This window comes from Siphateles boraxobius, unplaced genomic scaffold (genome assembly GCF_051911475.1).
Source record: "Siphateles boraxobius isolate OS27281-9 unplaced genomic scaffold, OSU_SipBor_1 9, whole genome shotgun sequence".
NCBI lineage: Eukaryota > Metazoa > Chordata > Actinopteri > Cypriniformes > Leuciscidae > Siphateles > Siphateles boraxobius.
The window spans coordinates 33,433,143-33,461,111 of record NW_027509219.1 but is presented as its reverse complement, the minus strand read 5'-3'; the positions used below and the strand labels follow the sequence as shown (position 1 = coordinate 33,461,111).

At 36.5% G+C, this 27,969-nt stretch overlaps 5 protein-coding genes across 6 annotated transcripts; 3 read left to right on the top strand and 2 right to left on the bottom strand.

Moving 5' to 3' along the window:
- Positions 1–38: 38 nt before the first annotated feature.
- Positions 39–9,616, bottom strand: cdc45 (CDC45 cell division cycle 45 homolog (S. cerevisiae)). The gene is made up of 18 exons (XM_077222767.1): positions 9,432–9,616; positions 9,063–9,122; positions 8,317–8,409; positions 8,030–8,167; positions 7,775–7,933; positions 7,629–7,687; positions 7,477–7,525; positions 6,951–7,012; positions 6,811–6,861; positions 6,583–6,702; positions 6,092–6,223; positions 5,685–5,783; positions 5,436–5,597; positions 3,745–3,883; positions 2,294–2,377; positions 2,036–2,154; positions 1,864–1,940; positions 39–465 (listed from the first exon to the last, which is right to left on the bottom strand). The coding sequence occupies exons 1-18, from the start codon at positions 9,480–9,482 to the stop codon at positions 401–403; spliced, it is 1,719 nt and encodes a 572-aa protein (XP_077078882.1). The 5' UTR covers positions 9,483–9,616; the 3' UTR covers positions 39–400.
- A 308-nt stretch (positions 9,617–9,924) lies between these two features.
- ufd1l (ubiquitin recognition factor in ER associated degradation 1) lies at positions 9,925–13,161 on the top strand. The gene is made up of 12 exons (XM_077224106.1): positions 9,925–10,060; positions 10,463–10,595; positions 10,726–10,758; positions 10,847–10,968; positions 11,063–11,193; positions 11,295–11,367; positions 11,446–11,514; positions 12,081–12,149; positions 12,248–12,295; positions 12,385–12,473; positions 12,559–12,640; positions 12,805–13,161. Exons 1-12 carry the CDS (start codon positions 10,058–10,060, stop codon positions 12,877–12,879), a joined length of 927 nt encoding a protein of 308 aa, XP_077080221.1. The 5' UTR covers positions 9,925–10,057; the 3' UTR covers positions 12,880–13,161.
- Positions 13,158–18,614, bottom strand: ciao1 (cytosolic iron-sulfur assembly component 1). Its single transcript, XM_077224105.1, has 7 exons — positions 18,311–18,614; positions 17,253–17,401; positions 17,031–17,142; positions 15,821–15,909; positions 15,528–15,723; positions 15,331–15,406; positions 13,158–14,185 (listed from the first exon to the last, which is right to left on the bottom strand). The coding sequence occupies exons 1-7, from the start codon at positions 18,447–18,449 to the stop codon at positions 13,951–13,953; spliced, it is 996 nt and encodes a 331-aa protein (XP_077080220.1). The 5' UTR covers positions 18,450–18,614; the 3' UTR covers positions 13,158–13,950.
- Positions 18,615–19,128: 514 nt separating this feature from the next.
- On the top strand, positions 19,129–23,314 carry tmem127 (transmembrane protein 127). Of its 2 annotated transcripts, none has more exons than XM_077223417.1 (4): positions 19,129–19,452; positions 19,871–20,208; positions 21,470–21,634; positions 21,713–23,314. In XM_077223417.1, exons 2-4 carry the CDS (start codon positions 19,971–19,973, stop codon positions 22,021–22,023), a joined length of 714 nt encoding a protein of 237 aa, XP_077079532.1. In that variant the 5' UTR covers positions 19,129–19,452; positions 19,871–19,970; the 3' UTR covers positions 22,024–23,314. The 2 variants fall into 2 exon arrangements, with proteins under 2 accessions (XP_077079532.1, XP_077079533.1); XM_077223418.1 differs by having other exon boundaries at positions 19,320–19,452; positions 19,949–20,208.
- Positions 23,315–23,407: 93 nt separating this feature from the next.
- LOC143732197 (uncharacterized) lies at positions 23,408–27,598 on the top strand. Its single transcript, XM_077222987.1, has 8 exons — positions 23,408–23,543; positions 23,789–24,078; positions 25,246–25,290; positions 25,666–25,747; positions 25,828–25,978; positions 26,055–26,155; positions 26,864–26,920; positions 26,998–27,598. Exons 1-8 carry the CDS (start codon positions 23,515–23,517, stop codon positions 27,134–27,136), a joined length of 894 nt encoding a protein of 297 aa, XP_077079102.1. The 5' UTR covers positions 23,408–23,514; the 3' UTR covers positions 27,137–27,598.
- The last annotated feature ends 371 nt before the right edge of the window (positions 27,599–27,969 follow it).

Below are 27,969 nucleotides of genomic sequence, written 5' to 3'. Positions count from 1 at the left end.
CGTCGATAAACTGGCAGTCAATGAATTGAACAACATCACAAGATTACAAAAATTATTTATTTAAATTCATATATAACATGCACAGATACATACTAAAGACAGGACACACACAAAAAAACCACACATAAATCAGGCCTGTACAGTCACACAGAAGGTCTGGCACCACATGATCAAAACATCAGCTGATCTCTGGGGTGAAGGGCTGTAGACGCTATAAAGGATGAAGGTCTGTGAAGGTATTTGGCACCAAACTGGCTGAGAACACGGCAAAACTCACGTTTACTCAAGGGATGTGAAATTCCACTCGTGGAGCAACTGTGTGTGGATGCAAAGCACGCATATGTGTGTCCAGAGTTTCTGTGGGGGAGTTTGGGAATCATTCCCAGCATGCAGTGGGCCTTTATGACAACAGGGTGATAAGAGCATCCAGAAACTTCCCTCTGTCCTCCATCTTTAGCTCTATAACTGCAGAGAGAGAGAGAGAAATTTTAAATATCCTGTCGTGGCATGTTGATAAATCTACATGTGTGTGTGTGTGTGTGTGTGTGTGGATGTGATGTGTGTGTGTTTTGGGGTCTGGCAGAACTGAAGGCATTTGGCACCAAACTGACAGAAATGATGGGAAGAGTGTATGAATATAACGGATCAGTCAGACCGTTGTGCAGCTCATGTGTATATCAAATAACTAGAGATTATGGCTGTGCGAATAAATCGTAATTGATTTTTGATTTCGGCTTCCAACGATTATGAAAACAAGATAATCGAGGTAAAACGATTATTGTGCGGCTGCCAAATAAGAGAGTGTTTTAAAAGGCAGTCTACTTTTGCTAAAATGCAAGACATGTTTGAGATTAAAAAATTGTTAAAAGCTCATTAAGCCACAAAAGAGACCCGTTCCCCAGGCGGCTTTCTGTGTGCGCTGCGAGACGGAGCTGAACGCGGATAAGCAAATGGTCTTCGGATACTCGCCAAAACGCTTGCACACAAAAATGTCAAAATTACTTTTTGGAGAATATTCATGTAAACACGGTGAGTTAGACAACAAATGACAAACCAAAATCACTCACTGATCTTGACTGAATACCATAAGTAGCTTTAATAAGGATGAATCTATATTTAATGTACAGTAAGACTATGCGGGGTTATTTTACATGACAGAACTGTTAGTACAAAACTTAAAACACCTTTTTTTCATTTGTATTTTCATTCTATTGCATTTATTTGACTATTTGGTTTGTTATTCGTTTGTAGACCGTTTACCCTTTTCTTACATTAGTTAACATAGTATTTGATTTTGCTGAAGTATCAATATTTTTGCAATTCCACTGATATTTAAAATTAATTATCGTGTAATAAGACTTATCACATCGCCCACCAATAATCGCGCTAAATAATCATGATTTCAATATTGACCAAAAATAATCGTGGTTATTATTTTTGCCAGAATCAAGCAGCCCTACTTGAGTGTTAATATTAAATTAATGCAATCTGTTCTGACCACAAAAAAAAACCATCCTTAAATCTTCCATGTAAAATTACCATAATTTATTCAACATTTGACTTTGAAGTTAAGCTCCAGAACTCAAGTAAACACGGGTGTCCTGCAGTGCTTCATGATGCACTCCATTTTTTTATAACAAATAATTGATAAATGAATGAAAATGATAAATTCTAACAATAATACTAATGAAATAACTTTTCTTAAATATTTACTATTTTCATGATTTTGGATCATTGCAAATTCCGATCTAAACTCTTGGCCAGAAGAGCAGAGACGTCACAGAAACTCTGGGCTGCTCTGCCCTCTAGTGGTTGACATGAGCTGTGTGAGATGTCCCATGATGCCGTAGTGCAGTGACTGACCTGAAGTGTCGAAGTGATCGTGTAGAGTTCTGGAGCTGGTGCTCTCAGCTGCCTTTTCAAACGCCCGGCCAAAGAAACTTGAGGGAAAAGAAAAACGCTGATGTCATTTTATTTCTCAGAGAAGAAAAAGGGGCGAATGTGAGTCTCTGTTTAAAAGCATGAACAAACTCACTTTTTCTTGTCAGAGGAGTCTGATTCTGGTGGGATTCCCAGGACGATCACAGTCCCCTTCTCCACATCCAGAGGAGCGGCCATTATCAACGGCAGTATCTTACAGCGTTTGTTCCTCGTCTGACAAAAACATACTCATGAGAACAGCCATGTCCCATCACCACATGTGCTGAACTCCACAGCTTAATGTGACTGCAGCAAAACTCCACAGACACAATTGACGACTTTCATTCAGTATTTTTTGCACACATGCACTTACGGAGCAGACGAACGCTTTGAGAAGATATTTGCAGAGGAGTGTCAGAGCCAGAGGTTTAGAAAACAGCTTCACATCTGGTGTTCCCTACAAACACAAGACACACTTAAACACAATATAATGATTTACTGTCATTATTCACTCTTATATCATTCCAAACGTGTCAACATGAAAATGGGGTGGGGGTCTTTTTGTGTATATTTCATGTATACTACACCCTTTGTGCATCTATCTATCTATCTATCTAAATAAATAAAGGGAGACTTTCATTTGATCCGTTTTAGGTATGTATAAAAACTGTTATAAAACGAGAATTGGGCAGAGTCGAGGATTAAATAAATATAGATTTTTTTATTTTGCTGAATTTAAAAAATATATTACTACAGTATTAACACTATTGTATTATAAAATCAAGCATATAAGAATAAAAATGTTATTGAAATCAAATCAATAAATATATGTAGTGATAATGATATTAATTGTACTATAGAAATTAGTATTTAATAATCAATGTTTATTTTATTGAATTATAAAACAAAAAAAAACATATTACTCAAATAATAATACAACTGTACTATTAAATAGAGTATTAAATAGTTATTTTTTATTTTATAGTTATTTTTTATTTTATAGTAATCATATTTTTGCATAATAAAAATTGAGAGAAAGAGGACATGGAGAAGGTTAGAAATAACCCAAAAACAGCACAAACCCAGCTGCTTCGAGACACTAGCTACTTTTACATGGATACCTTGTTTTAATTGGAGTTAATTAATTCCAATTGATAAATCAGAATGTAGTGTTTACATGAATGTTAAAAAAAGTGATCGGGTTGATGTTCACAGTTATGCCACAAGCTTCCGCACACTGCACGAATATACAGAGTTTCCCGCTGTTTGCACACACTAACCATAATCCCGTCATCCCTTCTTTTCTTTGTTTTAATATTGATCTATTCCGGATCCTGATTAGGAGAGGACGAGCACATGAAGTTTTGTGCAGTGCTCCTTATATTCATCAAGCAGTAAAAACACCCCTTCCCGCACCCAAAACAAGGTGTGTGTGGATGAGAGTCCGATGTAAAGGACTGCTGGGACGACACTGTCCTGCAGCGCTTCACTGACAGTGAGTGGAAGGAGAAGTTCAGAATGACACGACTATATTCACATTATATTCAACAACAACAGCTCGTTCCATGCGTCATACGTCACTGCATCATTGCATATACTCAGCACTTTCCAGTTTCAGTTTTCAATCCAATGAAGTGTTAACATGACCTCCTGATTGAATCACAAAAGGTTTAGACCACTGAAAGCTGCTTATTTAAAAGAGCAGTGCCACACTTCAAGCACTGACAACAGACTAAAATCCTTATTTTTAGAGGTTGACCGTCACTGAGAAACTACGCTACACTTCATAATGGTAAAGTTGAAGACATTAGATTTGTTCCACACCTCCAGTAAATGGCAGTAGAGGAAAGGCCCCTGTGAGAGAATGAGGTTCGTGCAGATACAGCTCGCCACCGTCTGCTGAATGGCCTTCAGTTTCCTCTTGGCCAGATCAATGCCTAAATGCAACCGCTCCAGATTACTCCTACAGAGACACAGACAAACACAAGAGGAGTGAGTAAAACTGTCCTTAAGAAGCTACACAGACACATTACGATATCGATGAAACTGTTAAAGAGACGACCCAGCCTCTTTATACCAGTGTTATTTTAGCATCATTGAGATACTAATATAGCTTTTTTTAGTATTATGAATTATATTTTACTTTTGTATTTTCTGTATTTGTATTTTTGAAGTTTTGTTTCGTTTATCATATTAGTTATTTAAAAAAAAACGTGTTTATGTAGTTTTTAATGTTTATTTCAGTTACTTTAGTACAGGGGTTCTCAAACATTTTGGAGCCAGGGACCCCTTACGGGGGAAAAATATTTCCAAGGACCCCCTCATATTTATAACAGTGACTGAGCCCAAAGTTAATGTGGGAGCGCTTAATGAAATGTTTTGACACAAATAGTCTTCACCCAGGGTCGTATGCAGGGTTTTCTAAATAGTGTACTGAGGTGCCAAAAGTGATCTTGCTAGGGGGTCCAGGACCGCTCAGATGAGAAGGTCAGTTTATCATCACGATGTTTAATATCCTTGCAGCGCCAAATTAGAGTTTATATTAGGCAATTATTTCAAAACTTTCATTATATAATAGGCTACACATTAAAAAATTACAGAGGTCCAGACCTGCACGTATCAGCATCTTCACATGTGGAGAAATGAGATTGGAACAACAGCAAGTCGACGGTATAATGATTGGCCGTCACTGCCTTCATAGTGCACAACAGACAAATTAAATTAAGCAGAACTTTTTATAAGTTCGGTGAGTATTTTATTTTGATAATGAATAGGTTTTGATGTAAAATTAGCAGTGCTAGAATTGACATAGCCTATTGTGCGCGCACGCGAGACGCCGGCGCGAACACTTGGATTGTTTCCTATGCAGTGGAAACAAAGGAATACTCTTATTTATGGTCATACAGATAAGAGTACATCATTCAAAACGGCAAAATGTCAATTTTTTATTTGTGTGTACATTAAAAATGACTACAAAATGTCATGCCTTTTAAAAATAAAAAAACAACAGGATGCCGGTTCTGCCGTCTCTGTCTCCTTCTGGCGCGCGTGCCCAAAAAACGACCAAAACACAGCGAATACTTGACGCACAGGCATAAGAAATATAGATAGATTATCTATCTATAGAAACCTTTAAAAGCATACTTTTTTTATTATTTGACATTAAATGCATTAGACCGATAAGTCACTTTGGAATAAATAGCAAGTTTTCAGATGATAAAGAAAACATGACTTATAGTCATGGAAAAACGGTAGGCTGTTATAAATTATTTCGCGGACCCCCTGGCTATCGTTCACGGACCCCCAGGGGTCCGCGGACCCCACTTTGAGAACCACTGCTTTAGTACATCAAACCAAAGTACCAAATAAAACTAGTAATGTTTCTTTAGCAACTAGTTGAAATAAAATACTTTTAAGTTTAATTTTATTTCAGTTAATATTTAATTTTATGCAACGAAATATATATATTTTGTAATGGTTTTTGCTTTAGTAAGATATAATAGCCCTCTTTATACCTGGACAGACAGTCCAGAGCTTTGATGAAGTTGTCCGCTGGCGTTTCATCCTTCTCTACGTTCTCCAGCAAGGCGGCCGCAGCGTGAACCACATCACTGGCCAGGAACCGGTTCTTAAAGCCAAAGTGTACACCGAACGTCTGAACACGGATGTCTTTCATCCTGAGGTGGAAAAAACAAAGCAAACCATTAAACATGTGACAGATACGGATTACAACAAGCACAATCTTTCATTTGACTCTCTCTCACCCAAATTTATTGGCCGATTCCTCGATGACTTCACGCAGGTTCTCTTTAATCGTCATATCCATCGAGTTAAACTTCTGCCGCACCTGCTTGAGTGGGAGACTGACGGAAAAACAATCATTAAAAGGATATTTTCAACTAAAGTCTGAATCACATGTATACAATATTAATGCAAACCATTTACACACATCACACTTAATCAACTTGCTCAATAAACGATAAATATTTATTAAAAAATCTACTGCTGGCATTTAAAAAAAAATGTTTAAGCAGGGGAAAAACATTGCATTAATGTGATCAAAATTAATGTAAAGCATTGCTTCTTTTGGGTCATTGCTTTAGCATTAACACATGAACGAAAGTGTTTTCTTGCCCATTAAGAGCTGGAAGAGTAAGACCCGTCCACTCACCCCATGTCAGCCAGGAACTCTTGCAGTTTCTTCTGTCCGTTGATGGACCAGAGTTTAAAGCTGCAGGAGGTGTAGCAGGAGTTACAGATGCTCTCGTACAGAGACCAGTGCTGATACAACACCAACCTCAGACTGACACACAGGGTCAAGGGTCAAACACACTCATTACACACAGTTCTTCATCATGCAAGTTCAAAATTACACTCCACTTACGATTTGTGAAAGATTATGTATATTGTGCACATTATTTCTATGTATGAAACACCCTTTGCGAGAGCACACCATAATGCAAAATACCTTTTTACACAAAATTAGATGCAAAAAGAAGCCTATTAATCCCCAAGATAACTAGATTCACTGAAATTAAACATGCACCGTAATGATGTCATTAAACAGCATAATAGTATGCAGTAAGCAAAGCATTGGTATTTCGTTTTGAACATCCAAAACACACATTCAAACATAATTTCACACCATGTGGAGAAGGATACTCATATTCAAAGGAGATCCTCATGCAGTCGATGGACAGCGAGTTTTCCTCATCCTCATTTCTATGGTTGTGTCGGGACACGTGGCGCTGTAGGGTGGCGATGTCTGTCACATATTTCATACTGTATGATGAAGACACACAGGTTACTTTGAAATATACTGCTTCAGAAGTCATGAGATGTTTTGGAAAGGATGATTATGGCGATATGAGATAAGAGTGAGATTCTTACTGTGGGATTTTATCATGGACCCACTGATCTGTCAGGCCAATTACACTCCACCTGCCAATCAAGAGTCAGTTTTCAGTTGGCAGAACACATCTACGGCACTACTGCGACTTCTTAGAGGTAATATTAAATAGGAAGCTCACCACAGCATGTCTTTGGTGTCTTTAGACATGACCCAGGCCAGCTCAAACATCACCAATGCTGCCTGTAGACAACAGAATAAACAGTCAGCAAATATTGACAAAAAATGCATATTCACCGAGTAGTTGCGCTGAGCAATTCATTGAGTATTTAATTATATCATTTAACTATTTACAAATATTTAATTTAATGACTGAATGCTACACGTTCACATTATAGAACTCAATCAGATCCTTTGAAGTTTAAAATTCACATTAGGCTGTATCCTGTTTTCACCACAATATGTATGAAATGATTCATTAGAGTTCATGAAAGTTCCACATAGCACTTTATTTGCTTTATTATTATATTAGTGCATATTTCAGAGCAAAATAGCTGAATATTGCCAAAAGCCTTTTTTTTGCCAATTATCCAGCTTTTATAAACCAACTAAAAGCATCTTTAGGTATATCTGTGGAAGTCACAAATGCATTAAAGCAGGAACATCTATAAATCAGAACATATGAAAACATGATCATAGTTACTCACTGATGTTCCATGGAACTCATACTGCTCGTAGTCAAAGAGAATTTCTCTCCTGCAAACACAAACACACACTAAACAATGTACTTATCACACAAAAATGTTTCAGCATTGCTCATTTTCATTTTGGAGTAATTGTTATGTTTATATTTAATGACCTTCGAGCTTCCCATTCTCGTCTGGCACGCTGTCGTTCTATTCTCCTTTCCAAAGCACCCTGAAGAAGTTAATGCAGACTTTACAAACCTTGAGTATAAAGAATCCATCTACTCATAATATGCATGATATAAATATGAAAACATGCCTCATCATAACGCCTCCGTTTCCCAGAAGGCTCTGCGCTTCCATCGCTTTCATTTCCAGAATCATCGCCATCTCCTTCTTCGTCCTCATCATCATCACGGAAGATGTCATCATAGGACGGAACACCAAGATCGTCATCTTGCTTTATCAGGAGCTTAATCTATAGCAGTTCAAGTAAAGAAATTATTTATTAATAACGGCGTATTTGCAACAGGATGCATCAGAGCTAATAAAGTGCTAAACATTTGTATTGTACTTGAGAGTCATTGTAGACGTTGACCACGTCAACAGGTCGGTGTGTATCACAGATGAAGAACACAGAGTCTTCCTCAGGCTGAAGAGTCTCCAGCAGGTCCACATTTGCTCCACAGTTTATCAAGACAAAATACTGGTACTAGAAGAAGAAACATACAGATACACAACAATTGCTTGTAGATTTGACTCAAAAGCTGAGGAATATTGCCCAAATAACAGCCTATAGTTGATATATCTATATGGTTGCCAATATTTAAACAGCATTTATGGCAGAGCTTAAAGTGGCACCTGTTCTTTATGCTCCATAAATGCAGTCCCTAAATCCTGCCATCCTGTCACAGGAACCAGCGTATACTGCACTTGATCACAGTGAAATAGAGCCTGATGGAAAAACAGACAAATACTTGAAAAAAGAAATGCTGAAGACTTTTGAGTAAATTTACAATCATTAAACTGTATTTTGTGTAATTTGGGCAGCCGTCTCTCTAGAGCAGGACTTTTCAAACAAACAAATGATATAAAAATAAATTAATAAAATTTGATTTAAATAAATACTACCTCTAAAAATACAGCACCACAGGGAGTTGAAAAACACAATAGTATAACGTAATAGAAACAAAATATTTTACACATATCTATAATATACATTTTCCACAGTATTAATTGGGTCTTTATGCATGCAAATACATATCTTCGTTTAAAATTTTGCACACAGGTGTCTGTGATGTGGCATCTAAAAGATTGAAAATCCCTGTGCTTGGGAAACTAAAAACAATATTACAGTCAACAATTAGTGTGTGAATGAACGATAATATGTACTACAGTATATACACATCTGAATATCTACACCACATATTAATACTAATGTTTTTTACACTATTACACATCATAATGTTTGCACATGCATATTTTGTTGTAGGTGTCCTGTATCTGTAAGTATCTTGTGTAATGAATATCTGTGTATGTTGTAACGTTTACTGTCTGTACAATGTTGCTTTTATTGTAGTATTTGAACGTATAATGATATGACTAACCTGCAGAACCTTACAGGCACACAAGGCATCAATATCAGGAGACACGAGCAGGGCCACTCTCTAAATAATTAAAAACAAAAGACAAGTATGAGAAGGTGAAAGTAGTTTAAGAAAGTTATAAGAATATATTAACAATAAAGTAACTACAATATACAAGAAACAATATATAGAATAGAATAAGTATATATTATAAATTAATATGTACTATACAACATGTACTATACAACAATTTTAAAACGTCAACAGATAATGCTAGTATTAATAGTGCTTTCAATACTAGTAGTAGCTATTATTAACTGTAAATATTAACAGTATGGGGTTCTTAAATGACTCCAGCAACCAAACCCAGACAAAACAGTTATTACGCACCTGATTAACGACAACATCATAAAATTCCTTTCGAATATCGGTCACAAACATGTTAAAAAAATAAGATTATAAAGTTTAAATATATAAAACTATCACTTTTGCGTCCGTTGACGTGTTAAAACACTGTCCTTGTTTTAAACTCAGAGTTTCCGTGTTTCGTCTGTGGCGCCAAATTCGCTTGTTGTGTTTTTAGTACGCCCTTTGTAGAAATAACCAATTGAATAACGACTTACAGTGACAGGCGGACACATTAGCCAATGGTTTGCGACAGCGAGCGACTCTTCTGTCCAATCGGAAACATCTCCTGGTAAGTCAAAACATGTTACAGAAATATGGTAATAATTCTTTTCTTTTTAAACACAATTGTAAAATGTATTTATAAATATAATAGAGTTTTATAATATGGATTTAACAAATATTATGCATAGCGCGTGACCCAAGCTTGAAAGAGAGATGTGATTGGCTAAAGTTCGGTCTGATGGTTTGTTGTTTTGTTGCGTCACGTCCTACTACTTTTAACGCACTTCCCACTGAAAGGAGAGCTGCTGTGTTTCTGTTATTGAGTTGTCATCAGTATTTTTCTCATCATCGCTGAGGTTCTGCTGTCAGGCAGATAAACAGCTAATATGGTCTGTACTCGATTTTAAGCTACCTTTAAATGTGCCTGTTTAGCATTATGTCTTTTATTGTTCTAAACTGGCTAGCTAATGCTAAGCTAAAAGCAGTAGAAAGCTGCACTGTCACTGTGGCACAAATCATAAGATGTTTGTTTATTGTTAAACTGACATTTAAGATTATTCATTCAGCAGAAGATTTTTCCAAAGAGATTTACATGTAAGGAATACAGGAATACTATAACAAACAATTCTGACTAAGGAGACAATAAGTGCAGCAATAAAAGTTCCATTATTATTGCTTTTGTTATTAATTGATCTTAAACTCTCTCTCTCTATATATAAGTATATAAAACCATGCATTCTTTGGGGTTTTTGTATTCAATATAATATATTTCTGTCCTCTTCCTCCATCAGTTCTCCTTCAACATGTTTGAGCCCCATGTGGGCCGGGGTTTCCAGAACCGGTTCTCTGCTCAGTACCGGTGTTATTCTGTGTCCATGCTGCCAGGGCCCAACGACCGCTCCGATGTGGACAAAGGAGGAAAGAGTATGTCATGGTCTATAATACTGTAAAGATGTTTCCACATGGCAAGAAAAGCTTTGTGGAACAGGATTCATTTTGTAGATCTTGGGTTGTATTTCAATGAACTAATGCAGATGTCATGTTGTATTTTCAGTAATAATGCCCCCATCTGCTTTGGACCAGCTGAGTAAGTTACACGCAGTTTAATAAATATAAAAAACTTTCCAACTTGACTCTTTCCTGTGTATTGATTTCACATGTGGTTTGTGTTTCAGGCAGACTTAACATAACATATCCTATGCTGTTCAAACTCACCAACAAGAATTCAGACAGAATGACACACTGTGGCGTTCTGGAGTTTGTGGCAGATGAAGGCATCTGTTATCTCCCTCACTGGGTATAAAATATACACACATCGACTGTTACTGGATCTGATTTGCTTAAGACACGTCATTATTCAGGATATTGATCATGTTTTATTGTGTTTTCAGATGATGCAGAACTTATTGTTGGAGGAGGGTGGTTTGGTCCAGGTGGAAAGTGTCAATCTCATGGTGGCCACATACTCAAAATTCCAGCCGCAGAGTCCAGACTTCCTGGATATCACGAATCCTAAAGCTGTGTATGCTAACATAACACACCTTTTACTCTAAAATATATATTTAACATCATAACAGCTAATATCTAGATCTCAATGTGCAATATTTCTCTTCTTTTTTTCAGATTAGAGAATGCTTTGAGGAATTTTGCCTGTTTGACCACAGGCGATGTGATCGCTATCAATTATAATGAAAAGGTGATTGTCTGTTACTCAGTATAGTGATTAATGTGGCAAAAACCCTGATACACTAAGCCAGACATTTCTGTCTTCCAGGTCTATGAGTTACGTGTCATGGAGACCAAACCAGACAAGGCTGTGTCCATCATTGAGTGTGATATGAATGTAGGGATGCTTATTTTATTCACAGTTTACATAATATATGAACTCACCTAACCTGTTCAAACGTTTGGGCTCAGTAACACTTTGTTTCTGAAAGAAAGAAAAGAATAAATCAATACAGGAAGGATGCATTAAATTAATCAAAAGTGACAGTAAAGACATTTATAATTTTTCAAAAGATTTCCATTTCAAATGCGGTTCTTTTGAATTTTCTATTCATCAAAGAATCCTGAAAAAAATGGTTCACTGTTTCCACAATCATATTAACTGTTTTCAACTGATGATAAACAGAAATGTTCCTTGAGCAGCAAATCATCATATTCGAATGATTTCCGAAGGATCATGAGTAATGATGCTGAAAATTCAGCTGTGATCACAGGAATAAATTACATTTTGAAATGCATAGTTATTTTAAATTGTAATAATATTTCACAAAATTGCTGTTTTAACTATTTTCGATCACAAAAATGCAGCCTTGGTGAGCAGAAGAGACTTAAACATTATAAAGAATCTTTATATTTACACAATACCTCGGTGTATCTCTAATTACACAATATTTCGTCCATCAGGTGGACTTTGATGCTCCTCTTGGTTACAAAGAACCAGAGAGACACATGCAGCATCCTGAAGAACCAGCAGTATGTTCTGACGATTCATTTCATCACATTATAACTCAGTATTTTACTTTCACATAAATGTCGTTCTTACTGATCCTGTGTTTGTCATTCTGCTGTAGGAAGAGGAAACGGATCCCAGTAACTATGACGTGGACTTTGGCTTCAGAGTAAGTCAAACAATGATTATCATTACTGCAGTTTCATACACCTTCATATGTTATGACTTGGTGTCTTTACTTCCTGTTTCTCTCCACAGGCCTTTACAGGTTCTGGGAATCGTCTAGACGGGAAGAAGAAAGGCATTGAGCCCAGTCCAGCACCCCTCGATCCCAGTGACATCAAACGGTACCCGCCTCAGTCGGACACAGACCACTTCACTCTCACTGCAAAACTGTACATTTTAACATTTGCTGTTTTTTAATTCATACAGAGGAATTCCTAACTACGAGTTCAAAGTCGGAAAGATCACCTTCATCAGAAACGCCAGACAACAGCCACGCAGATTTGACATTGTGAGTGAAATTACAGGGCAAATAATATTTAGGGTTTAAAGAAATCAACATTTCTGTAGTCTCAGGTTGTCACAAATTTAGTTTAAATTGCCAGCATTAGATGAGGAGCAAGTAGTGTTTTTGCAACCTTGTCTTGTTTTAATCATATATTTACTTGTCTCCAGGATGACATGGCCACTAACTTCATTGCGTTCTCTGGGGAAGGACAGTCCCTGCGCAAAAAAGGCAGAAAGCCCTGATTACACACATACAATTGGCCAAGACACATCAGAAAGTCCACTGCTGTTTGGTTATTTGGGCTGTTTTTGAACTACGATACACTCAACATGGGCAGTTGTTTAATGACATGCACCTGGATTTCCATTAGGATCTTCCTCTGTACATTACAACTGTTGTTTTACAAATGACTTGGCATACTGAATCCCCTCTTTTTCATATATTAGTAAACACAAAACAGTGACCAAACACATTTATATGCACAATACTTCAAATAATTTAAATAAAGATTACCCTGCTATTCATCAGACTTGCTCTTTATTTAATCTAGGATGAGTTGTCGTCATCAAGCTTTTGTTTCTGGTGCTGTGATTGACATTGTTTTACAAAACATGACATTATCTGTTCATATGACTAAAGGTTGTCTTGTTTATATTAAAGGAATGTACTGTGTTAGTACAACTTGACAGTGCGTTGATATTACTTTCTGTGGTAGTTGACAGCATGTTGAATTGCAAGTATAGCCAAAAAGACAAGTATTTTGTTAACATCAATCCAGTATATTAAAATGGCAAGTGCTAAAAACAATTTTACAGCTCAACATGTTTTCTTCTTCTTGTACGAAAGCATCAATGTGCTTTCTTTTAAATGGCACTTCTATTTTTTAACCTTCTCAAACACCCCGTAGACGTAATTGAGTGCATCACGATACGTTTTAACTTGTATTGAATGCAGATCATTACTTTTTGAACAAAACCCTTAAAGATGAATTCACTAAACAAACTTTGAAAGCATTTAATACAAATTGATGGTTTTATGACATGTTAAAAAGAAAAATGAGTATGTTTCAACTTCAGCAGTGCATGAGGTATTGGGCAAAGCTAAAATATATCCATGCGGTTTAAGAAAATCAGAAAAGCTACAACTGACCCATCAAAAAGACAACAGAACGAGGCCAGTTAAAAAGTGTATTGTCTTTCATTTCATTTGACCAGTGCTGCTGTCAATATTGTGCTGCTATTGTTATGACCCATGATGCCACTTGAGCATTTAAAACTTCAATGCTTTTGTCGGATCAAGCTTCATTCAGCAGCTCAGTTATCAGAGTTGTACTTCCAGATGGCAAACTCTCCATCGTCACTGCAGGTGGCCAGCAGGCCCGTCTGCTTCGGGTTCCAGGCCACGCAGTTGACGTCCTGATTGTGGGCTTTGGGCACGTGGGCCGACAGGAAGAAGATGGGCTGCTCTGGGTCGGCAGTGGGGTCTTCTCTGAACACACGGACTCCATCATCGCCGCACGCGGTGGCCAAGGCACCGGTCAGACGACACCTTGACATTAGAAGGATTATAATAATACAAGCGTCACTTCTGAACTCTCAATGGCTGACAAATGTCATAACCATTGCACCGTCCCGGGGCTTGTGCAGTATTTAATGGTGACAGGGTTTCTGCAGGTTGTATGAAGGTAAAATTTAATTAACTAAAGATAATTTAAGAAATGAATTGAGGGGAAAATATGCTCTTCATTTTTGTTATCATATTTGATACGTCAGGTTTTTATGGCTCATATATTATATAGTGAAAATATGGAGCTCATAATCGAGGAGTAAGACACCTCCATTTTATTCAGAGGCTCAAACTGAGCAAAAATATGCAATTTGGTCCAGATGCTGATATTTATATAGCCAAAAAGATGAAATTCTGATGCTTGTAATGTAAATCAGTGAGATCTTTGTAACGGTACAGCAGACTACTTACATATAATGCATATAAATATCAGCTTTCACTCTATATCTGCCAATAATGTCTTAGTAAGATGATATTTAAATGCTTAGATATAGGATCACAGCTCTGTAGTTTTAAAACATATAATGCAATACAATGATGATTGAGATATGAACAAATAAACCTTCCTCAAAAGCCTGATGATCATACTTGAGACACATTTGAACATGATTTTTTTTAAACTATGCATGGATAATCAAGTAAACCTCAGTTGCTTCAGTCCAGTAAGTGTTCACCTTGAAATATTACTAACAATATAAAAGTTATTATTACGTTTACTTTATAAAAAAATCATTAAAGATTTAAAGAAGGTGGGTGTTTTTACAATTACACTAAAATACATTTTACTTGCTAAAAAAGTATAAATATCAATCAGACGACAGAATTTCACATATAATATAGTAGGCTTTATAGGGTTAAAATACAAATTTAATCAGATGTCCAGTACTTTTTAATTAATTTTACAAAAATTATCTCTGCTCCCAACCACTAAAATCCAGAAATAACACCATCGCTTTTGAAAACAAAACACGAGAAAAGAATCCCTCATGCAACATGTAACGGTATAAATCTTTTGCTTCCATTTTAGATATTAATGCCTTTATTTGCGGAAAGGCGAATTAACGACTTTAAGATCTTTTTAAGACCAGCAGAAACACTTTTGACCAACATAATACCATGCATCTTACCATGCTACATCATATACTGTCCTCCCGTGGAATCCAGACAAGGTACATACACATTTCCAGGACTCATCTGATGAACCTGCAACAAAATCACCATCAAATTCAACACAGCAAAATCTAGACTACATCATTTTAAACCTGCTAAATATTCAAAATATCAATAGAGTAAAACTGTACAGAAGAAATCCTAATGCTCTCACCATCTCCAGCCGTTGACTCCTTCCAGATCTTCACGGTACGATCATCGCTACAAGACGCCAATCTTCGTCCCTCAGGGTCAAAGGTCAAACTCCAGACAGTGGATTCGTGTCCCTCTAGAGTGGCTCTACATTCCCAGTCATCATCTTCCTCTTTATAAATGCACACTTTGTTGTCATAACTGGCTGATGCTAAAAGCTGCAAAAGGAAACAAGTTTCACCCTTAAAAAATTAGCTGGTCTTTATGTCTGAAAACATTAGGAGAGCGACAGAAAGATGCACGTGAATATCATACCTCCTGTGTCGGGTGCCAAGCGACATGCTTCACGTCCTGTGTGTGTGAATTCACAACACTTACACACTCATACTCATCCTCCTCGTCCACTAGAAGGAAAGTAAAGGGTTTAACACAAATCATTAGTTGTTCCAAACCTGTATGAATTTCTGAAGATATAAATAGTTATATATACACTGAAGGTTTTTACAGAAAGGCTTGTTCATATACGCCTTATGTAAATAACATTTTATTAGAGCTGTCAAATCGATTTATCGCGATTAATCACATCTAGCATAAAAGTTTGTGTTTATATAATATATATATAAATATATATATATATATATATATATATATATAATATATGTGTGTGTATATATATATATATATATATATATATATATATATAAATTATATAAATAAACTTTAGAAGCGATTAATCGATTTGACAGCAGTACATTTTATTCATAAAACATTGTGATTTTTTTTTTTACTGTTGACAGTATATATGGAGTGATAAGAGATGTTTTCCAAAATCATGTCTGTAAATTTTTTTTAACTTTAATATGTCAACAAAATTAAGCAATTTTCAACCTGGCTTTATCCAATGCTCAGATTTCTGTTCAGGATATGTATGCAAATTAGTGCATTTTTAATTAGATAATGTCCATTTGCATAATTAAGCATAACAGTAACTTGTCATACCAAAGAGTTGTCTTGATGTTCTGTGTTTAATCAACTCGGTAAAGTATAGTGATAGCTATTATTTAACATTTTTACACTATTCATCTGTGGTTTCTTGCCTTAAGCCCTGGGAAAAAACATTCAAAATGAAATAAATATTTACTATCGGTAACACTTTAGTTTAGGGTCCAATTCTCACTATCAACTAGTTCCTTATTAGCATGCATATTACTTGGATATTGGCTGTTTATTAGTACTTTTAAAGCACATATTAACGCCTCATTCTAAATGAGCATATTCTACATCCCTTAATCCAACCCATTACCGAAACTTAACTACCTTATTAACTATTAATAGGCAGTAATTAGGAGGGGTTTTTTAGGCAAAAGTCACAAACTGTTAATAGTGAGAATTGGACTCTAATCTAAAGTGAGACCTTATTATGTTAATGCACATTCCTGGTCTAATTGTGAATGATTCATCAGTGCACATCATTCCAAAGGAAAAACAATGTTTGTATTTGTGCTATAGAAAGTTCCTGATGTACCTTCCCAGATCCAAACACTTTTGTCTCTGCTGCAGGTGGCCAGTAAGTTTCCGGATGGAGCCCAGGCCACACACTTCACCTCGTTCTCATGACCTTCTAACACTGTCAGGGACTGCAAACACACATGACGGACACACGTCAAGCTGACTGACAGGACGTGTCAGTGATGCCACTTCCTTGAATTTTTAAGGGTGTGAAATTATGCGTAATCAAAAATAAAACCTCAAAACCATCATCTGTCTTCTTCCAGATGCATGTTGTAGCATCAAAGCTGGCCGATGCCAGATATTTCCCACAGGGAGACCAGGCCACCTTTCTGACCGTGCGCTGGTGTCCATCAGACAGGACACACTTACATTCCCAACTGTCCCCTGAGAACATAAGACAAATAAAATACAATAATAACAATATATAATTACACTATCTGCTGTGTCATAAAGATCAGACACATACATATATATATATATATATACACTTATCTTATTCTAATATTATTCTCTTTTATAGTTCAATTCACATTTATTTGTATAGCGCTTTTTACAATACATATTGTTTCAAAGCAGCTTTACAGAAATCATTACAATTTAGAGTGATCGGTTATCAGAGGTAACTGTCCAAGTTCTGTATTTCATAAATGTACATACACAAAATCACAGTTAGCTACAAATGTATTAATTTAAAAAATCTCATTCAATGGGTTCATTGAAGTAGTTAATATTTGTGTTATTCTTGTCTGATTGTTATAGACTCAGTGTGTGTGTGTGTGTGAGACAGTGTCACAATCATAATCATTGAATGAGTTCAGTTTGACATACTTGAATGAATGAGGCATTTATATAGCACTTTCATACTATACTACACAGCCCTACAAAGCAAAAAGGCAGTAACTACGCAGAGTGCAGAACTGAGAAAAATTACTTTAAAGTTACCCTGTCATCCTGTTGTTACTGATTTATATGTACAAAGATATAAAGTAAAAAAACAGCCACGTGTCCAATAATCTATGACAGGGTAACTTTAAAGTCATTTTTCTCAGTTCTGCACTCTGCGTAGTTACTGCCTTTTTGCTTTGTAGGGCGAAACTGTACACCCAAAGCGCTTTACAATCATATCAGCGAATCTCTCCTCAAACAGCACTTGGATGATGCGACGGCAGCCACAGTAACGTTAACGTTACAACGTTACAGTGCGCTCACCAGCTATATACTTCAGCACTCATATTTAAGTACATGGTTTTAGACGGGAGATTCTCGGTGTAAAACATGTTTTTGCAGTTTTACCTTCTTTACCCCATATTCTTATCGCGCGGTCCCCGCCGCATGATGCGAGGAGTGTGCCCGCGGGGTTCCACTCGACGTACCAGCAGCGCGCGTCCGGGTGCGCGGTCACCCTCTGCAGCAGCTCCATCTCGCCCTTCATTTCTATACAACTCTATGATATTTGTTATTATATGACATATAAATCTTCCCCTATCTCTCTCTCTCTCTTAAATGTCACAACTTCAAGACTCCTGTTTATCAGCGGCTCCCCACTTCCTGCTTTGTGCTTCAGTGTTTTTTGCTGTTGATACAAATGCACGGCAGTAACGCCACCATCAGGAGTGTAGCGGAAGTTAGAAGAAAATATCTGACAAAGTTATATTATTTTATTATTTATTATTTATTATTGTATATATATATCTTTAAACGTTTTGTTTGCTGTATGATATTGTATGTATTAGATATAAACTAAAAGAGTTTAATTATTTAAGCGGAAGTTAGATGACAATATATATTTATGTGAACGAATGATGTTACAAAAAATTATTATAGAGTAATTTCTATTATTTAAACTGTTTAATATATATATATTTAAACATTTTGTTTGCTTATGATATTGTATTAGCTATTAACTAAAAGAGTTTAATTATTTAATTGTCTCTAATAGTGCACTGTAAAACAAGGACGGAAGGATCCCTGTAAGAACATGTATTATGAGTGGAAAATCTTATATGGCATCAAATTTACAGAATAGTTTCAATTCCTCACACTAAACGTCATGCATGTGCTCGAGCACTGACGTCTGCTGAAGGACGCGTCTGATTGGCTTAAACGGCAACACATAGGAAACGGAAGTCTGAGGCAGTAGAAGAATCTTCTCCGTCTGGTGGAGGAAGCGGACGGACTATTGTTTACCTTTTTCACTGGAAATCAAGAATAAAACACACGACAATGTCTTCGATGTAGCGGCGATCAGCGGGATCTTTCGATGCTGGACATATTACAATTTGGTTTTAATAAGTTGTTTTATATATTGGTGGGATTTGAGAAGGTTTTAAAGGGTTTTGAGTGTGTTGTAAATGTGTAAGGCCAGTTCATGTCACAAATGATCAAATCTGATTAAAAACCGACAGAGGAGCTTCAGGAGCTTTACCTTCAAACTGGTAAATATAATCTTTAAATAAAAGTTTGTGATAAATATAGATCGGCTATTAATCTTTTGTTATATAACAGGAAGAGCTTTAAAAAAATGACATACTTTTTAATGTTTTATTCTGTTATTAAGTGTCTTTTTATACTGACCAGTAATCATTAGTGTATATAGATATATATATATAGATAGATAGACAGATATAGGTTAACAGTTATTAACAAATCTATGTAAATCTGCTGTATAATCAGTAATGCCTATCTATTACTAAAATTAGATAATTGTTATAATTCTTAATTATTACATCATTAGTTATTTTTTATGATTCTTTCCTTAATTATTTCATTGATTAGTTCTAAGTAAGGATTTGTACTTTAGTCTTATCTTTTCCACCAGAGTAATATAACATGATTTTTGTTTTGATTTTTCAGCAGTAGTGCCGGCTGGGTCAAACCCCAGAGCTGTCCACTCTCACTCCGGTGTATTTGAGTTTTACTTTTGTGATCGAGGCTTTTCAGTAGGTTTAAGACCATGTACGCACCCCCGGGAACTGCTCTGCCTGGCAACCGAAGGAGAAGAGGTGGTACAGCTCTACCCAAACAGCCCGAGAGGAGTCTGGCGTCGGCGCTGCCCGGGGCGCTCTCCATCACGGCTCTCTGTACGGCCCTGGCAGAACCGGCCTGGCTCCGCGTCCACGGAGGAACCTGTCCCAAACAGGAGATCGGTGTCGCAGATGTCCTGGGATATATAGATGACAATCTCATTAAGGGTTGGTATCCCAGACTGTCATTTGAATATATTTTAAAATGTAATTTTTTCCTGTTATGCAAAGCTGAATTTCATTCTTCAGCGTCACTAAATCCTTCAGAAATCATTCTTATATGTTGATTCACTTCTCAAGATACATTTCTTATTATTATTATTATCAATGTTGAAAACAGTTGTGCTGCTTCATATTTTTGTGGAAACTGTGATACACTTTTTGTACAATATTCTTAGGTCAATAAAAAGTTCAAAAGAACAGCATTTATTTGAAAGAGTAAAGACATTTATAATGTAACAAAAGATTTCTGTCACTTTTGATCAATTGAATGCATCCTAATTCCTTTAAAATAATTTGTAAAAATTTTACAACAAGGTCTAATTTGTTAATATTAGTTAATGCATCAACTAACAATGAGCAACATATACTGCCCGGCCAAAAAAAAGATTTATATAATATTCCAGCCATATTCCAGGATGACAAAGTCAAGATTCATCAGGCTCAAATTGTGAAAGAATGGTTGGTAGGAGCATGAAGAAACATTTTCACACATGAATTGGCACCAGATCTTAAATTCATTGAAAGTCTTTAGGATGTGCTGGAGGAGACTTTACAGAGTGCTGGACTCAATACAAGATCTTGACCAAAAAATGATGCACCTCTTGATAATAAATGTTGTGATGTTATTTCCAGGTGTATACATTTTTGGCCAATACCTTGTATTGATTATTCTGGGATATGGCCATGATGTGTCTTCCTAGTTCCTACATAGTTGTTTAAGAAATGAAAAGCTACACACTCCATCAATTAGGGTTAAAAGAACTGTTGCCAAACATATATCATGTAGAAACATATTAATCAGTGTAATAATGATCCAGTCATTGACTCTTAAGCATTTGCCTATTTAAATCCAAACAGCAACTTTTTTACATATATATTGTAAATTGTATTGTATATTTACTGTCAATATTGGTTAGTAAAAATGCATTAACTAATGTTAACAACTGCAACTTTTGATCTTAAAAATGTACAAGTTAATTAACATCAAGTACTAAATTCTGTAGCAGTATTGATAAATCTTAGTTCATGTTAACTTACGTATTCAACTAATGTTAACTAATTAAATCTTATTGTAAAGTGTTATGAAAAAATATTTTTGACTCCAAACTTTTGAATGGTAGTTTGCGTAGATTACACATCGAAGTTGTTAAGATGAGATCTTCTACTTGCTCTGTTAATGATAAACTTTGTCAATTCTCTCCCACAGATAACTGTATAAACTCTCAGTCCATCCTGCTCATGCGGGTCATTGCTGCTTTCTGTTTTTTGGGCATTCTTTGCAGCCTGACGGCATTTCTGCTGGATGTCTTTGGACCCAAACACCCAGCCCTCAAGATCACACGCAGATACGCTTTCGCTCACATCCTCACAGGTATGACTTCACGAAAGATTTAGTTCTTAATATTAATACAGTTATTTGTTGTAGCCTTAATGAATCTGTGTGTTCCAGTGCTCCAGTGCGCTACAGTGATCGGCTTCTGCTACTGGGCCTCGGAACTGATTCTGTCCCTGCAGCAGCAGCACAAGAAGTACCACGGCTCGCTCATCTACGTCACTTTCGCCATCAGCTTCTATCTGGTGGCCGGTGCAGGCGGAGCCTCTATTTTAGCCACAGCGGCCAACCTGCTCCGTCATTACCCCACTGAGGAGGAGGAGCAAGCCCTGGAGCTCCTCTCCGAGATGGAGGAGAGCAGTGAAACATACCCAGCTGACTACGACATTACCAACCAATTCCAGCCTCCACCGGCCTACACACCCTGATCGCCATATTCCTGCGTGTTCGCTGCCCAACGCCACTCCTGTCTTCTTCGCGTGCCACCTTTGGCCTTCAGACAAAGAAATGATGCTCAGATTTTAGGTGCCCCCTCAAAAATGAATATATACTGTATATATATTCAGTATTCCAGATCATGCAGAATGTCCTTATCCATGCACACATTTAAATGAGCGTTTTACTTCCGCAGACAGAGCTTGCGTGCATGGAAGAAATCGAAAGAGAGTAATTATGGCATTGCTTGTAGAATTCTATTTGAATTCATCTTGCAGTAGTTTGCATGTATCTGGCAGTAAAAACCCACACAGATCTACTTTGAAACAAGTTTTTTTGGCACACTTTTATTATTGATTGAAGACTTGAAGGATGCAAAGCATCTCGGCATCGTGCTTGTTGAAGATGCATTTACTGGAGCCTAAACTGCAGAATTAGTCTGTATAATCATCCAAAGGTATCTTTTTCTGCCTTATCGCAGGTTTATCACATTTTCCATTTTCTTCACAGGTTTATCATGTTTTCCAAATATTGAGCTGCACTTTTGACTTTTGTTCCTGTTTTTTCAAGTGGTCATTTATTGACACTTTCCTTTGTAAAACATAAATAAATTAATAATAATTTTTTTAATCATGCTAGGTATCAATGTATCCTTTTATTTATTTGAATTTATCAGTAGCCCACAGATGCTGCCATATCTGCACACTTCTGGATTCACCCCATCACATTTTTAAAAATAATTTCAATAGGCTTTTAATCAGTTATTTTAACGCACATATAGCCACAAATACCCAAGATAGATGGACAAATGATTTCTTATTTATTATCTGGTTGATATAGACTCTCAAAGAAACTAGAAAGCAAATATTTTATGTACCTGTAATTATGAGGCGTTCAGGTTTGCCAACATCACATAAGTTTGTTCTGTAGTAATTGGATTTAATTTTTGTTTTTTAGTGCAATTGTGTTTGGTGTGTTTTGATGGTATTAGTGTGAGCGCAAGGATGTTCTGTTGAAAGAGTCTTAACACATTTGATCAAGATTGTATCCCCAATTTACTTGTCTTGTTTTTCTCTGGTCTGATTATTTTTGATAAAATCACTGCATGGAATTTGATACTGCACTTGTGTTGCATAAATGGACTGTACTTGTTCAGATTTCACTTTTTTATTTTTAGTAATCTGGTGGTTTTGTGTTTTAGATTATTTTACATTTCCCTTCTGTTTCATAAAAAAAAAAACGTTTACCTACATGGAAAATAAAGAGAAAAAAATTGAATCAAAACAATGTGTGCGTGCATGTTTTTTTCCTCAATGCGTGTGCACGTCGAATTCGAAGCGCGCCGTTGCCATAGCAACGTTTGATTCATCCGGGAAGCGACACCGCCGGCATTTCACCTGAAACGACATAAATGACCTTAATTGTAAGACATACTCGTTTAAATGCTCTTAATTTGGTTAATTTTTCATAGAAAAGGCTGACGAATGATGGCTGATGCAATATCGCTTATGAGGTATGTTGTATGTAAATAAGGGCTGACACATATTATGTAAATACATTTTAGGAAAAGGAAGCTGTAAATTAGCTTTATAAGTGAACTGACTTGTATAGCCTGCTTAATAGCGAGATAAATTGACTTCTTAAATAAGTTCCAGCTTTAAAATGTTGGTACCGTACTTATAGGTGCACTTATTCCATAGTTTGTATGAACAAAGAGCATGAGCCAAAAATCCATGAATAATTATTATAATATTCTAGCAGCACCATGTCCACCAGTAATCTGCCACCCCTACGAAACCTGCCCAACTGGTCCAGGGTTCGAGATCTGGACAGGGTGAGATACCCCAGACTTCTATCTAGCGACTATATGGTCAGATCTCCACCTGTGGACATCAGGAGCCCTAGAGCAGCGGCTCAGCCCAAGACAGATGCACACGACACACGCATCGCCTCTCTGGAGAAAGATATTCTGTTCCTCCAACAACAGCATACAGACACACTGGAGAGACTGCATGCAGAAATGGAAGATCTGAAGCGTGTTAATAAAGGTATAATCATTGCATTCAGCTTCTGCATAAATGGGTCCATTAGACCATTTTTTTGGGAGGCTAGTAATGGTGAGCTAGCTTTGAAAGCATGAGATCTCACCCTCCCTTGAAGAGCGTCTCTAAAGCCACGCCTCTTTAAAACCTCCATGAAAGCGCACAGCAGAGTCTGCAAAGGGTCACCAGAAACGGCACTAAACTACTTCATGTCTTAAAGCAGATTGCATTTTAATAATAATGAACAAAAACAACTTTCAGAGCTCTGACTTGTACCACCTGACTGCTGCAGATTGATTTCGGCGGTGATAGTGTCAGACCGAATGCAATGATTGGACGAACATTTTTTGGTCCTGAGACTTTCACAGAAGATATGTTTTAATATTTAGACCACTTCTATTATTGATTGCTATCAGGATGTGAAGAGAGTTTCAACCTGTATAACATTTTTATGCATTTGGCAGACACTTTTATCCAAAGCGAATTACATTGCATTTCAAGATAAACATTTACATTCTTATCAGTTCTTGCTTTCCCTGGGAATCGAAACCAATGACCTCGGCGTTGCAAGCGCCAATGCTGTACTGTTTGCGCTACAGGAAAGATATAGCTTTCAAATAACAAAAAGTGTTTATGAAATAACTAACCCTACCTTTAAAATCATCAATGTGATTTAAAAAAAATATATATATAAATTGAGTTTGATGAGGCCAGTATACTTGCATAAATACTTATTAAGGCCGTAAGACAAACTTACTTCAGTTTTAACCACATGTTCAGAAAGATGACGATGATGTCATGTCCTCAAACATGATGTTAGACAGAACAAACCATGATTTTTTAAGGGGGAAATGTGAGTTCAAACAAATAAATATATTGACATGACATTTTAATATCAGTAAATGCAAAGTCTAAGTAAAATGTGTTTTCTTACATTTTACATAACCAATTAAAATGTAATGAAGATGCAAATTGGCTGTCTTTCTGATTAAAAGCTAACATTATTATAAATACAAGTATTTTAAGCTATGTATTATGTTAAAATTTCTCTTGCATTACATCCAAAACATTGTCATTGTTCAGTGAAGTTCAGTTCTGGGGCACAAACTGATGACAGGTTGTTTGAGCTCTCGTACCATATTCAGACTTACATATTACGTTTTTATTTTACAGAATTACAGTATCAGATGGTTATGGAACATGAACATTCTCCAAAAGGTAGAATATTTTTTATCAAGCCTAATTTTTCATAACCATATTCACAATATATACTCGCTTTGTGCATAGGAAAGATCTAATTTATGGTTTCACACACAGGGCTTAGATTAAGCCAGGATTAGGCATTAGTTCAATTAGAGCATTTAAGTAGCTTTTATAATCGTGCCTTAGAAAAAAAAACGTTACTGGTGTGTATCTTGAGACAAAACAATGGCATATTTTTGGATATATCAGTGCAAGTTGGTTTAATTTAAAACAGCTCAAACTTGAATTTTTGTCTGGGACTAGACTTAAGCCTTGTCTGTGAAACAGGGGCATTATTTCTTAACCTGTACTGTTATTTACTGCAAACTGACAGCCATGTGATCCACACAGAGTCCATAAGGGCCAACAGTCATTCCTCAAAATCCTGCAGTGACGGTTCAGCCGAGAAGAATTCCCAGTGTGGATTCATCAGGTACTTACTGTAGCATCTGTGATCATCTGACCTCACTTAAGCAAACAAATCTCACATCCTCCTGCTGTGACCCGCTCCAGCTCAGAGACGGGAGGAGGAGGTGCAGTCACATCACTTCTGCCTCTCAGGATCACCTGCGGTCTGTCCCAGCCTCCCCGAACCCCCACGCTGAAGGAGTGTGAGGGCATCATCCGGCAGCTCTATCACACCAACACCTCACAGTATCAGGAGGTCAGGAGCATCATGTGTTCATCATGTCTGATCTCATTCATGTATTCATACTCGACACTCATGTTCCTTCCCTCAGCTGCTGCGGATCAAGACGCTCCTCGGAGACATTGCCTCCAAAAACAAATCATCCGCTGAAGTTTTCTCTCTCGCAAGAGCTTGCCTCTGTGACAACAGCAGGTGCACCATTATTCTGATCACCAAAATACCCTGGTCATATTTCAACCCAAAACCAAAAAAAAAAAAATATATATATATATATATATACACACACATATATATATTAAGCACAATTGGAAGCATACATAATGCAGACTCTGATTTTAATAATAATGATTAAAAAACACTGAAAAGGATTGTCATGAAAATAAATAATCCAATGGCATGAAATATAGTTTAAATGCATAAAAAATTTGTTTCTTTAGAAATACGTTTTTAATAATGATTTTTTAAAATACATTTTCATTTACAAAATAAATAAATAAACTATATTTTGCCTGAAATCTCAGTTAAAAATAATCATTTTATAATTATCATTTAACTTGTAAAGCACAATTGGATCTACAAATAATGCATACTTTGACTAATAATAATGCTACTACTAATAATAATTCAAATCATTGTTTCTGAACAGGATTGTCAAGAAAATAAATAATGCAAAAAAACAACAACAGGCTTTTAGTTTATCCAATATATTTTGTATTTTGAATATATTTGATATTTTGAATATATTTGATATTTTGGTGAAATTTGACCTGAACATGTTCTTATAAGATTCACCTTGTTACTCTATTATTTAATTATATCATAATATAATTATGTTTACCTATTCAGAGTCAACCTGTAAAATCATTTGCACTTTATTTGCACATTTTGATTCTCTTTTAGGGGTGAAGTCTTCGAGCATTTACCAAAACTACCTCTCAAACCACTGCCAAAGATACAGTAGGTTGACTTTTCTATTCATATCACCACAGACAATTTGAAACAGTCTGAAACTGAATGTTTTTTTTTCACCCCAGGCACCTGATTCAAGCCGGTAAAGGAGAAACTGTGATTCTACCAGCCATCAAACGCAATTCAGGCGGCACCATGTCAGAGCGGCAGAGGAGAGCGCAGGACGTGCACAAAACACGTCTCAGGAGAACGGTGAACTCGTGATGATGATGATGAAGTGGAACATGACCTTTACAGTGAGGGTTACACTGCCACACTTCTTTCATTGAGCCATCATGTCAGGCTTTTTTCCCCTCATGAAAATGCTCGAACATATACAGTATAGCGGTCTCTTTTTTATGTCAGTCTAAAAGAAGTTGAAGGAAATATGTTTTATCCCTCACCACAGAGGAATGAGTGAGCGGCTGCTGATCATGTTTGATTCCCTAATGAACTACATAAGAATCTTTCCAGAGAAGCAGCCAAATGTCAAAGTTGAGACGAGAGCTAAGCTGCCTGTCCTTCCATCCACAGGAAGGTCCGTAAAGTCAGAGAGACAGAAACAGACACTGTATACATCAGAGCTTTAAATCAAATCTCTTATAATCACTTTTTACCTTGATTTGATGTGTGACATCTCCTTGATGATAAGTCTCTTTAAATAAATGCACCAGCAACATTTTATGACATGTTTTTGTACAGTTCTCTTTCCTAAAACTGTGTGCTTGAGGAATCTGAGGGCGTTTGCACCAAAGGTCAGAGAGTTCGGGCCATTCCTGGACTTTTCACAAAGAGAGGCTCACTATGTTTCATGCCTACGTGCACTAGTGTCATCTGGACGTTGAGAAGGTTTTATAGTGTGTCCTATAGGATCTTTAACTGATGGCTACAACTACCCATTGGATCGCTGCCCGGGATCCCAGCAGACACCACATAGTATTACTTTGTTTAAGAGCCTTATTAACTAATGGTTTTAGAGGGCACTATCTCATTCAATTATACAACTCAATTCAATGCTGGGTTTCCATCTTTTATGGGCACTTTCCTTCGACATAATG

What these genes read in the sequence shown, in the direction of transcription:
- cdc45 (XM_077222767.1), bottom strand. Translation starts at nt 9,482, where the DNA reads ATGTTTGTGACCGATATTCGAAAGGAATTTTATGATGTTGTCGTTAAT. An exon ending in CGAGAATGGGAAGCTCGAAG is followed by an intron (nt 7,526 to 7,628) that starts GTCATTAAATAT and finishes TTGTGTTTGCAG; the next exon opens with GAGAGAAATTCTCTTTGACT. An exon ending in GTCCATGATAAAATCCCACA is followed by an intron (nt 6,703 to 6,810) that starts GTAAGAATCTCA and finishes TTCATCATACAG; the next exon opens with TATGAAATATGTGACAGACA.
- ufd1l (XM_077224106.1), top strand. An exon ending in ATCACGAATCCTAAAGCTGT is followed by an intron (nt 11,194 to 11,294) that starts GTATGCTAACAT and finishes TCTTTTTTTCAG; the next exon opens with ATTAGAGAATGCTTTGAGGA. An exon ending in GATCCCAGTGACATCAAACG is followed by an intron (nt 12,474 to 12,558) that starts GTACCCGCCTCA and finishes TAATTCATACAG; the next exon opens with AGGAATTCCTAACTACGAGT.
- ciao1 (XM_077224105.1), bottom strand. Translation starts at nt 18,449, where the DNA reads ATGAAGGGCGAGATGGAGCTGCTGCAGAGGGTGACCGCGCACCCGGAC. An exon ending in AGACAGATGATGGTTTTGAG is followed by an intron (nt 17,143 to 17,252) that starts GTTTTATTTTTG and finishes GTGTGTTTGCAG; the next exon opens with TCCCTGACAGTGTTAGAAGG. An exon ending in GGAGTCAACGGCTGGAGATG is followed by an intron (nt 15,407 to 15,527) that starts GTGAGAGCATTA and finishes ATTTTGTTGCAG; the next exon opens with GTTCATCAGATGAGTCCTGG.
- tmem127 (XM_077223417.1), top strand. Translation starts at nt 19,971, where the DNA reads ATGTACGCACCCCCGGGAACTGCTCTGCCTGGCAACCGAAGGAGAAGA. An exon ending in AGATGACAATCTCATTAAGG is followed by an intron (nt 20,209 to 21,469) that starts GTTGGTATCCCA and finishes TCTCTCCCACAG; the next exon opens with ATAACTGTATAAACTCTCAG. An exon ending in TTTCGCTCACATCCTCACAG is followed by an intron (nt 21,635 to 21,712) that starts GTATGACTTCAC and finishes TGTGTGTTCCAG; the next exon opens with TGCTCCAGTGCGCTACAGTG.
- LOC143732197 (XM_077222987.1), top strand. Translation starts at nt 23,515, where the DNA reads ATGATGGCTGATGCAATATCGCTTATGAG. An exon ending in ACACCTCACAGTATCAGGAG is followed by an intron (nt 25,979 to 26,054) that starts GTCAGGAGCATC and finishes TCCTTCCCTCAG; the next exon opens with CTGCTGCGGATCAAGACGCT. An exon ending in AAACCACTGCCAAAGATACA is followed by an intron (nt 26,921 to 26,997) that starts GTAGGTTGACTT and finishes TTTTCACCCCAG; the next exon opens with GCACCTGATTCAAGCCGGTA.